Source organism: Poecilia latipinna, unplaced genomic scaffold, assembly GCF_001443285.1.
Source record: "Poecilia latipinna isolate Pla-1442-1.1 unplaced genomic scaffold, P_latipinna-1.0 Scaffold2499, whole genome shotgun sequence".
Taxonomy (NCBI): Eukaryota; Metazoa; Chordata; class Actinopteri; order Cyprinodontiformes; family Poeciliidae; genus Poecilia; species Poecilia latipinna.
The window spans coordinates 54,388-65,264 of record NW_015115115.1 but is presented as its reverse complement, the minus strand read 5'-3'; the positions used below and the strand labels follow the sequence as shown (position 1 = coordinate 65,264).

At 49.0% G+C, this 10,877-nt stretch overlaps 3 protein-coding genes across 5 annotated transcripts in view; all 3 read left to right on the top strand.

The window, feature by feature from the left end:
* The first annotated feature begins 344 nt into the window (after positions 1 to 344).
* Positions 345 to 2,100, top strand: mocs2 (molybdenum cofactor synthesis 2). 2 transcript variants are annotated; one of them, XM_015019890.1, is made up of 3 exons: positions 345 to 553; positions 1,783 to 1,884; positions 1,955 to 2,100. In XM_015019890.1, the coding sequence occupies exons 1-3, from the start codon at positions 360 to 362 to the stop codon at positions 2,079 to 2,081; spliced, it is 423 nt and encodes a 140-aa protein (XP_014875376.1). In that variant the 5' UTR covers positions 345 to 359; the 3' UTR covers positions 2,082 to 2,100. The 2 variants fall into 2 exon arrangements, with proteins under 2 accessions (XP_014875376.1, XP_014875378.1); XM_015019892.1 differs by having other exon boundaries at positions 486 to 593; positions 1,760 to 1,884.
* LOC106938064 (molybdopterin synthase catalytic subunit) lies at positions 2,090 to 3,239 on the top strand. Its single transcript, XM_015019893.1, has 4 exons — positions 2,090 to 2,224; positions 2,398 to 2,554; positions 2,622 to 2,745; positions 2,866 to 3,239. Exons 1-4 carry the CDS (start codon positions 2,113 to 2,115, stop codon positions 2,944 to 2,946), a joined length of 474 nt encoding a protein of 157 aa, XP_014875379.1. The 5' UTR covers positions 2,090 to 2,112; the 3' UTR covers positions 2,947 to 3,239.
* Positions 3,240 to 5,923: 2,684 nt separating this feature from the next.
* The window catches only part of ugcg (UDP-glucose ceramide glucosyltransferase), an 11,445-nt gene continuing 6,491 nt past the window's right edge, over positions 5,924 to 10,877 (top strand). For both annotated transcript variants that reach the window (XR_001422525.1, XM_015019889.1), the window contains exons 1-6: positions 5,924 to 6,021; positions 7,629 to 7,773; positions 8,096 to 8,198; positions 10,048 to 10,149; positions 10,315 to 10,427; positions 10,502 to 10,680. Coding sequence is in view for 1 of the 2 variants with exons in the window: in XM_015019889.1 (XP_014875375.1) it covers positions 5,924 to 6,021; positions 7,629 to 7,773; positions 8,096 to 8,198; positions 10,048 to 10,149; positions 10,315 to 10,427; positions 10,502 to 10,680 (740 nt within the window). In the remaining variant the exon portion in view is untranslated. The remainder of the gene's footprint in view (positions 6,022 to 7,628; positions 7,774 to 8,095; positions 8,199 to 10,047; positions 10,150 to 10,314; positions 10,428 to 10,501; positions 10,681 to 10,877) is intronic.

Here is a 10,877-nt window from a genome sequence, read left to right as displayed (position 1 = left end):
GAAATTGGTACAAGTATACTTTTAGTATACTTCAGGTATATTTACACTAGAACACTTAATATTTAGTATACTTAAAATGTACTTTCACAAATGTAAGTATGTTTGAAATATACTAAAGTATACTTGTTTATCTTTTTTTCACCTGGGGTGGTATTTGATTTCCTGGTTTTGTTTCCAATCCCGGTTCAGGAATGTTCCAGCCGGTGGGACGTGTTCACACCCGCCTGGTTTCTGTTTCTGTTTTGTTTTTTCCTCTTCCTCTTTGGTGTTTCCTTTGGTTTAAACACCAAAGGAAACCTGATTTATCATTCAGCTTTAAATCTACACCCGGAGGCCCACATCCCTGTGCTGCCACCACCATGCAGCCCTCTCCAAAACGCCTCGCTCCCTCCGCAGTGACTCCGCCCTGCAGAGGTAACGATTGGTCCAGGAGGCCGACAACAGACCGCAGTCCACCAGGTGGCGACACTTGCTCGGTGTGTTGGGCTTTAGGGAGCAGAAGAAGAATCAGGAGGAGTAAAACAGTAACTGGCGTCGGTCAGAGTTTGCCCAGGTGAGTTCTGTCCGCTGCAGGAGGATTCATGTCTGCGCAGGTGAGTTTGTTGCAGCTGTTTTCATCTCTACCAGACTCCTCTGACTTTCTGTCTGATTCTAGCCGACGTTTAACGGCTTAGATAACTGAAGCCTCCTCAAATATCGGTATGAATGGAAGCGATAAAAGGTTTTTTACTGCGGACTCATCGCGCCAAACTGAAGCCAGACTCCATATTAGTGAGGTCAGATCCTCTGCTCGTGTGTTTGTTTCGGTCAGATGCAGAAATATGTAAATCCTCAGATTTCCTAACGGAGTTCTGGAGCGGACCCGCAGGACAAGCAAGAGACCTCAGAGTCCGCCGTGTGAGGAGCGAATCGGGTCATAGGTCACATGCTGCGTGTGGGGCGGGGCTCTGTGAGGTCCCCAGGGGCGAAAAACAATCGGAACCTCCCGGTCCAAATTCAATCAGAATTTTAGGGTTATTAATTTTATGGCTGAAACTGAATTTATTTATCAGCCGTTTCTGCAGCCAAGAGAACCAGAGTCGTGTCCTTCTCCAAATCTGCTGTGACAGATGAAATCCTGTCTCTAACCTCGGATCAGCCGATATTAAAACTCTAGTTGTTCATGTGGCAGAGAACGGAGGTTCTACTGTTCTTCTGAACACGATGAAACCTGAAGGTGTTTCGGTGTCCCAGCAGCAGGACCTGAAGCACTCTGCAGGCTGATGGGTCCAGCTGCAGCGCAGTGGCCTGCCTGCATCGACGCCTGCAGGATCTTCTCTAACAAACATGAACCTGGACGGAACCCACCGCACATCAGGAACCAGAAACATCAGCTGGAGACGGAGCGGTCCCTGCACCAGAACCAAACGTAGAGAAGCAGCATTCAGCTTCTATGCACCACAGATCTGGAACAAACTAACAGAAAACTGAAAAACAGCCGAAACACTGAGCTCCTTTACATCCAGACTAAGATCTGATCAGAGCTGCTTTTGAAACATTAATCAATAATCTGATCAATAATCTGATGCATCGATCAGATTAAGTGTTGCTGAAATGTCTTATAGAAATAATGTTGATAAAAATTTTTAACCAGTTAGTTTCTGGGTTTATTCTGTGGTCAGATGCTAAAGGTCGTCACTATGGCAACTGACTGCTCAGAGCCTGTTTACCAGCTGGTTGGTGGGAAGTTGAGTGGAAGGAAAAACTGTCTCTTCCTCAGGTGACCGTGCTGTACTTCGCTAGGAGCGCCGAGCTGACCGGACTGAGGGAGGAGGAGTTAGTTGCCGTGCCAACGCCAATCAGCAGCGGGGACCTGTGGGCTCTGTTGCTACGGAAACAGCCCAGGTAGGCGCGCTCAGAGCAGCGATCAGGTGGCGGCGCGAAGCGCTGACGGCGACTCGTCGTGTCTCTGCAGGCTGGTGGCGCTGCAGGGCCGTGTGGTGCTGGCTGTACGCCAACGGTACGTCGCCATCGGCAACCAGCAGCTGAGCCTGCAGGACGGCGACGAGGTGGCCGTGGTGCCGCCGCTGAGCGGAGGGTAGAACAGAACCAGAACCGGACCGATCTCTACACATGGCGGAGCCACCCAGGGACATCTTCAGGCTGAGCCGTGATTGGCTGTCGGTGCAGGAAGTGGTGGACTCGGTCAGCAGCAGCCGCTGCGGCGCCGTCTCTGTGTTTATAGGTACGACCTTCATCATCCTCCTCTTCCTCTTCCTCAGGGCGGGCCTTCAGTTCTGATCAACCAATCGGATCAATGCCAACTGATCTGGAACCAGACCCTAACCTGGTGACAGCTGCTCCGCTGCCCCCTGTGGGCGGCCGGCTGTCGGTGCTGCTGACCCGTTTCCTGTGCAGGTGCGACCCGGGAGGACCAGGTGGAGGGCAGGAAGGTGATTGGTCTGCAGTATGAGGCGTACGAGGCCATGGTCCAATCAGAGCTGAGCCGACTGGCGGCGGCCCTGAGGGCCCGCTGGCCCTCGCTGCTGCACATCTGCATCCACCACCGCCTGGGGTGAGGCTCCGCCCACCGCGCTGTGATGTCATCGCCGCCAAGCCTGACCCTTCTCTTCCTCCCTCAGGTGGGTGAAGGTGGGTGAGGCCAGTGTCGTCATGGCGATCTCCTCTCCACACCGCCTGGACGGCCAGGAGGCCATTCAGCACGCCGTCACCCAGCTGAAGGCCAGCGCCCCCATCTGGAAGAAGGTGGGAACCGGGCCGGCACCAGGCCAGGACCGGGCCGGCACCAGGCCCAATACTGACCACTTATCTCTCATCCTGACTTCTGACTGGTTCTGGTTGGTTCTGATTGGTTCTGATCCACAGGAGGTCTACAACACCCAGGAGTCGTCCTGGAAGGAGAACTCAGAGTGCAGCTGGTCACAGAGGGGAGGAGCTTCTGACTGACCCCTGACTGACCTCAGAATGACCTGTGACCCCAGATTAGCACCTGGTGGGCAGGTGTTCTATTCTAACTGTATAGTTAAAGTAAAAGCTCAGCTCATCCTTATCTGAGTTTCTGGATAGAGTGGCACTCTGTCCTCATAGAGGATCTTTGATACGCTAAGAGTTCTCACTCCTTCTGGTTTTTGTCCTCATTAAGTATTCACACCTGGTTCCCCAGGTTCCCTCTGCTCCTCCATATATGGTCGTGGCTTCCTGATGTGTTCAAGTTGCACCAATAAAAACGCAGATTCTCATTTTGTCTGTTTTAGTTTTTAATAAGAAACAGGAAAATGTTTCATATCGACGCAACAAAGAAAGTTTAAAGAGGAAAAACTGAAACATCCTGATGTTTGGATCGTTCTGGTTCTGGTTCTGAATCAACCGGACCGACTACGATCCAAAGAACCTGAGCAGAACCCAGAGGCTGAACCGGGTCCAAACCGGGCCGGGTCATCTCCAACTCCCTCATGACGTTCGGACAGGAAGTTCTGCTGCAGGTCGGGTCATGGGACAGGAAGTGATGTCATCATACCACAGAATGGTCATGGTGACCATCCTGAAGCTGGAATCTGAGCAGAACCTGAGACCGGAACCAGAACCAGTCGGTTCTGGTGGTAGTACCTCAGCCTGGTTCTGGTTCTGGTCAGAAAAACAGAACCAGGTTTTACTGAGATCCTCACACTGATTTCAATCTGATCCAGTTGGTTCTGATCTGGTCTATTGGACCTGATGAGGCCCTGTTCTCTGCTCCAGACCAGCTAGTGGTTCTGTTGGGCACAGCTTCCTGGACGGAACCAGACAGATCAAAACGGGTCGCACCAGAACCGCAGGAGCGGGTCGGACTCCCTCCACAGGAAGTCCAGACTGGGAATCATGACTCAGCCAAGCAGCCGGTCCAAAAGGTTCTGGTTCTGAATCAACAGCTGGGCCCACAGGGACCACCCAGTCTTGACCTGTGACCTCTGATCAGAACCAGCACTGGGAACCGGATCACTATGATGATGGACCAGCAACCAGGAAACGACCTTCATGACCTTGGGGTCATGAAGGTCACGACCCCAATGTCACTTTCTGTTTGGTTTGCTGGACTCAATCCTGCTAACTGGATTGAGTCCAGTTAGCTGGAACAGAACCAGAACCCAACCAGAACTCCTGATGAACCAGCAAGTACTGAGGTTTTGCTGCTGGTTCTGGTCCCACTGAACCTCTCTGGGTGGGGAGGTTCTGGTTCGGTTTCAGGTGTTGAAACGTTTGTTTCCAGTCTGAGTCATTCAGTCTGACTCACCTGTGGATGCGATGTTTCCATGTTGCGTTCATGGCCCTCAGGTAAACTCACCTGTTCCATGATGCGTTCAGGGCCTCCAGATGTTTGATTGGGGCAGACAGTGTGAGCTTTAAGCTAATGTTAGTAACTGTAAATATAAAACTATTAATTTCTAAGTTATTCTGTTCTGTTATATTTACTGTATATTTTAGATAATTATTCATAATTGTTAATTCTAAGAATTTATATTTGGATTATTATTGATTCAGAATCAGGTTTGTTCTGTTAATGTGGATGAGAACTAAAATAAATATATTTAACTTCACTACAGTAAACTGGTCAGGTCTGACTTCAGCTAATCTAGTCTAAATTCTGCTTAACTAAACTAAGCTAAAATAAAATAAACCACATTTAACTAAACCAGGGGTGTCAGACTCATTTTGGTTTAGGGGCCGCATGCAGCTTAATCTGATCTGCAGGGGGCCACACAAGTAAACTTAAATAGAACCAATAAAAGTGGACTTGTTGTTGATTTTTATATTAAACGAATTTCACTTTTACAAAATATATTATGAATAATCTCAGTTTTTAAGAAAGGCATCTGCAATTTCAACAATACTTTTACTCAGTTAAGCATTTATTTAAGTGCATTAGAACTGATCTCAGTGATTGTACAATGTTGCAAAACATTTATTCACAGTTTTTGGAACTTAAAAACACTGAACTGCATCACAAAATACAACAGACAAAAACTAAGAAAAGATTTAAAATCAATTTTCAACATCTGGGAAGCAATTTGAACAAATTATCTGGCTTCACACATTTGAAATCTTAAGTGTCAGCTGTTTTAAACAGACATTTGATTAAGAACATTTGTTGATGCATAAAATGCATACAAATAGAAAAACTTGCATACATAACATGTATGTATGTTAGCATGCACGAGAAATATGAGGTTGCCAGGACAAAATAAAAAGCTGGTAAAGCATAGAATCGAACTTGTTTACAGAACCTGAAGCTCAGTGCTGCCATCTGCTGTTAGTTCCGCTGCAGTGTTGCATCATGTTGTGTGCTCTGGATAAAACACAGCGCCCCTCGTGGACAGTGTAGGAACTGCAGATTTTCAATTAAACGAAGTATACGTTTTTTCATGAATAATGATAATGCATTTAGCCCCCATGCCGGACTAAATCGTTCGGCGGGCCGGTTCCGGCCCGCGGGCCGTACGTTTGACACCCCTACTAAACCCAAACCGACCTGCAGAGAATCAAAAAGACGCTTTTATTATTAAATATGGCGTTTTATTTTGAAAAACGGAAACGCCGTCACCTTTCGGCAGCTTCCGTTGTCTCAACCCCAGTTGGTCAGCTGACCGTCGGTCGGTCTGCTGACTGTCAAACAACCGAAACCAACTGAGCCGGGACTCGGAATCTCCTGGGCTTCCAGAACCGTTTGGACCCGCGGATACGCATCCTGAGAGTCCCGCCTAGTGGAGCTCCAAACCCCGCACTGGTTCCTGTTCCCTGTACCCGGCAGGAGGCCCGATCTCCGGCCTGAACACACCCGCCTCTTCCCCCCGTTGTTTCCGCTGTGAGGCCGGTCAGCTGGTCGCTGTCCGACCGGAGCCAGAGCGACCCGAGGCGGTCTGCCAACCCCGCGTCGCCCCGGAGCAGCATGGCCCCGCTGGATGTGGCCCTGCAGGGCTTCTCGGTGTTCGGCCTGGTTCTGTTCGCGGTTCTGTGGCTCATGCACTTCATGTCCATCATCTATGTGTGAGTAACCGCTCAGCTAACAGCTAGCTGCTAGTAACTGCTGCGGATAAATTAAATGTTCGGGGGACTGCTGAGCGTTCATTACCGAACCCGGGTCAGAACCACCCGCCCCGGTAAGCTGGGCGGGCCCCCGGGGATCTGTGGCTCCTACCAGCGGCGTCAGGGACTGAGTCGAGCTTAAATCGGTTCTGTGAGGTGTTCAGATTGGGCTTAAATCAGTTCGTTCCGGTTACATTTGGCGAGCTTCCTACTTAGCACCAGCGAACCTCATTTTGAAAAGCAGATGTTTGTTTTGGTTCCTGCTCAGCCGTTGGTGTCAGTTTGTAATAAAGACTTAATTACTCACCTATTACGTCATCATTCTGCGGTTCGGTGCCGGGCTTTCTGAACAGATTTGATGCTTATTGCGCAAAACTGCAGAGGTGGAGATTACCGGAGCAGAGTCATGATGAGTCGGTGACGGTGGGTTGTCCTCTGGACCGAACCTGGTCTGGAGAACCTGGTGGTTCTGATTGGATCTTTTCTGGACTTTAGCTCATTATTATCCAGGCTGAATGGTTGATGTCTGGCCCATTATCCCCTCTGGTTCCGGATGCTGAGCAGCTGGAAGGAGTTTTGTTCTGAGTTTCTACCTGCAGACAGTTGCTATTATGTGTATCCATGGCTATCCATGGCAACAAGGTATTGAGTATCTCCATGGATACAGAGAGTAGGGGGGAGGGTCACTTCCCCTACTCCAGCCTCAGCAGCAGCTGATGACGTCATTGAGCCGTTAGCATGTCAGAAGAGTCTTTAGAGTTGTTGCAGTACTGACTGCTACTGGAGATCCTCCCACAGCAACATTTCACCAGGTGTTTCTGAGGCACCAGAGCAGGTGGTCTGATCACCATGGCAACGTGTTTACCTGCAGGAAGCTGAGAGAGCAACACGGCAGAACTACTTCCTTCATTCATTACTTCCTGCTGTTTCAGTCTTCTCTTCCCCCCCGGCTCCACATTCCTTTAAGGTTTAAGGAGGTCAGAGGTCGACAAAGCCTCAGGAGCACAAGGAGAACGGCGGCTCCAGCAGGTGGCGCTCTTCTCCCCCAGCTGGAGGAAGTGAAGCATCCAGCTTCCTGTTGAAGGTCATCTGTAGGCTGAGATCCAGACCGACCCAGTAGAACCTGTTCTGGTGGTTCTGAACAGCATGCTAGTGGTGGGACTGGAACCATGCAGGACTTTCAGTCCAACGTCGTTCTGATCTGCAAGTTCTGATCATTTCATTCAGCTTCTTTAGAAATTAGCATTAGCTGGTACATGTTAGCATTAAGATGCTATTCCAGGCTAGCATAGCTTCACTGGTAGCTAGGCTAACTCCTTTTAGCACAACTTGAACACAGCAGTCGTGTTTTCCAGCGTCTAATCAGATCGATTAGAAACACAAACTAACCGAGAGAAGCTGCTGTTAGCGGCTGTAGCTGTGCGTCCGATTTACAGGCGTACCAGAAACACACAAATACAAAGGTTCCTGCTCAGGAATGTGAATATTTAGCAAAAAAAAAAACCCGTCTGTGGACCAGGTGTTGTTAATGTGAAACCTATTTTTGACCCCTGACCTCTGTGTTCCAGGCGTCTCCATCTCCATAGGAAGAGGTCAGAGGTCAAGCAGCCATTTGCTCAGGTCCTGGGCGTTTCTCTGCTGAAGCCGCTGAAGGGCGTCGACCCCAACCTGATCTCCAACCTGGAGACCTTCTTCACCTTGGATTATCCCAAGGTCAGCGCCTGACCCCCACCTGACCCCTGACCCCCACACTAACCTCACCCCACCCCACCACCAGGTGGCTGCTTAGGATTGAACAAAATAGTTCAGTTCAGAACAGTTTAGACTTCAACTGAACTGTTCATGGTTCCTCCAAACTGAACTAACAGGAAGTCAGCATTTGGTGTTTCCTGTTTTCTTGCTGGTGAGGAAGTTCCTGAACCGGCGTCAGAACTTCCTGGACGGAACCAGCTGGAGTCCTTCTTAACGAGGAGCCTTAACGAACTGGCTCTGGTTCTCAGGTGTGTGTGTGTGTGTGTGTGTGTGTGTGTTTCAGTACGAGATCCTGCTGTGTGTCCAGGACCAGGACGACCCAGCTGTGGACGTCTGCAAGAAGCTGCTAGGAAAGTATCCCAACGTCGACGCTGGGCTGTTCATCGGTGAGTCTAGAGGCTCCGCCTCCATGAAGGCCGGTTATGTCAAAGCGCGGCGACGAGGCCTGTCCCGACTCAAGACTCGTTCAAACGCGGCCTTCTTGTCCCCAGATGGGTCCGGTGTACCCACCGTTTCCCATGATTCATTGCGGGTCCATAGTAATTACAATGTAATTCCATGTGGTCTGCTGCCGCTGCGCTCACAGCCAGCTGCCCTCGCTCATGTTGCTGGTTCATCGTTATTAAAACTCCCAGTTTCACCAGTGAGTGGAAGTTAAACACCGACATTCAGACAGATAAAATCTAGTTGTAAAATGTTTGTTTTACTAAAATATTTAATTTATTCCTCATCAAATCGGTTTGATTGGTTAAAGTTAAGCCTTCAAACACAATAGTTTTATTTAACTGTAATGTCTTGCCTGCAATCTGGATAGCATTATATTTGAAAATGAATAATTTGCTTCTATTCATCCCTGGTAGAAACGTGCAACACGTTAGAACATTTTAGAATCAAACAGATTTATTTTTTACTATTAACATCTTTTACTGTAAAGGTAAAGAATGACACAGAAATCAGGAGAAATCATGACTAAAAAACAAACTTTGGCACCATTGTTTTTTTCTTCGCCGAGTTATGCTGAGGTGGGCGGGGACCAGTGATGTGCAGTGAGGGGAGGCAGGTGAGGCAGAGCCCCAGCAATAATATATGATAAGGTCATTTATCATATTGGGTGCATATTGCTATATGCACCCTGTGCTTTGTACTATAAAGTACTTATTTTTCATTTAGCTTAACCAACTTTGATTCTTTTCTTCAAAATCTCTGAATTTTGAGCGTTCAGAAGCTCAGCAGGTGAGGCAGCAGCGAGCTGAGCCTCACCTGGACTGATCAACCTCTGGCTCACTGCACTGGCTGCCATTCGATGCTCCTCGAATTTCTGATATTTTCGATATGAAATGGATAAAAACATTTAATATACGAACTGATTTCCATAATTTAGCTCATGTATATAATGTACAGTGTTTTTGTCACCAGCTGTGTGTGACGTGATTCATGTGCTGAGAATCGATCAGAAACGGCAGATTGGAGGTGAGGCAGGCAGTTCTCTGGCCTCATGGCAGGGGGCGCTCATGATCCCAGACATTGTGACTCCACAACTGCAGAGTAAGAGACAGCGAGCTATCCATGGAGCTAGCCATGGAGCTAGCCAAGTGCAGCGATCTATTTAGTTTTTTCCTCATACTCCAGCAATCACTTGTTAATAATCACAAAATAAACATTAAGCCTAAAACCAAACCACTGCAGCAGACTGAATGTTCTGCTCTTTGTGTGGGAAATATTTCAGTGTTTTCTGTGGCGTTGTTGGCAGTTGCTATGGCAACGAGCGTGTGTGTAGCTGCGAGAAAGACGTGGTTTTGAGTTGTACTTTAACATTTTCTCCCTTTGCTGTGGAGCACAGCAGGACATTAATAATATCTACACGCCCAAGATTGACTGAGTTATCAGAATTATTGTACGGCGGCGGCTCTGGGCGGCATGAAGAATCGACTCTTTGCCCTCCAGCGATGTCCGCATGCGTAAATGTCCTTATGAAAACAATAACATGCAGGTGGTCTATATTGTCTGATTATGACTAAGTGCCTCACCAGCTTTGAACCTCACCACACGTCACTGGTGGGGGCAGTGGGTGACCTGTCCAAATTCACAGCTTTTCTCTTCCTGTCGTCTTTTATTCGTGAATAATGCAGACCCTGAATACTGACACAGCTAAGGACTTCCTGCTTCCTGTTCCTGTTTTCTGCTTCCTGTTTCCTTTCTCTGCCCTTATCGTCCTTCGCTCTTCCTCTTCCTCAGGTGGGAAGAAGGTCGGGATCAACCCCAAGATCAACAACCTGATGCCTGGATACGAAGCAGCAAAGTACGGACTGGTGTGGATCTGTGACAGCGGGATCCGAGGTCAGAACCAGAACCAGAACCACCTGAGAGAGGCTCTCTGTGTGGAGTCTGAGCAGAACGTTCTGATGTTCTGTTGGAGACATGGTGGTCAGACCCGGGTGGGTCCAGGTGTGGGTCAGGCTCCGCCTCCAGCAGCTTGTGACTCCGCCCCCTTGTGTCCCACAGTGAAACCTGACACTCTGACCGACCTAACCAATCAGATGACGGAGAAGGTGGGTCTGGTCCACGGGCTGCCATATGTCGCCGACCGTCAAGGCTTCGCCGCCACACTGGAGCAGGTGAGGTCACAGGGTCAGAGGTCAGCGGGCCGAGCAGCGGGGCCCAGCACTGACCGCCGCCCTCCTGTGCGCAGGTGTACTTCGGGACGTCTCACCCCCGCTCCTACATCTCGGCCAACGTGACGGGGATCAAATGCGTGACGGGAATGTCGTGTCTGATGCGGAAGGACGTTCTGGACCAGGCGGGGGGGCTGGTGGCCTTCGCCCAGTACATCGCCGAGGATTACTTCATGGCCAAGGCCATCGCCGACAGGTTAGCACTGGTGTTAGCATTAGCATGTTAGCAGTGGCATGTTACCATTGGCACGTTAGCATATTGGCATTAGCATATTCGCATTAGAACGTTAACATGTTGGCATTAGAACATTATTAGCAACATGCTAATGTTGGCATTAGAACGTTGATATTAGCATGTCGGCATTAGAACGTTATTAGCATGTTGGCATTAGA

Bases quoted from the DNA above. Each gene is read 5' to 3' on its own strand.
- mocs2 (XM_015019890.1), top strand. From the start codon at position 360: ATGCAGCCCTCTCCAAAACGCCTCGCTCCCTCCGCAGTGACTCCGCCC. The intron at 554-1,782 runs GTGAGTTCTGTC...GTACTTCGCTAG, and splicing joins GTCGGTCAGAGTTTGCCCAG to GAGCGCCGAGCTGACCGGAC. The intron at 1,885-1,954 runs GTAGGCGCGCTC...GTGTCTCTGCAG, and splicing joins TTGCTACGGAAACAGCCCAG to GCTGGTGGCGCTGCAGGGCC.
- LOC106938064 (XM_015019893.1), top strand. From the start codon at position 2,113: ATGGCGGAGCCACCCAGGGACATCTTCAGGCTGAGCCGTGATTGGCTG. The intron at 2,555-2,621 runs GTGAGGCTCCGC...TTCCTCCCTCAG, and splicing joins TGCATCCACCACCGCCTGGG to GTGGGTGAAGGTGGGTGAGG. The intron at 2,746-2,865 runs GTGGGAACCGGG...TCTGATCCACAG, and splicing joins GCGCCCCCATCTGGAAGAAG to GAGGTCTACAACACCCAGGA.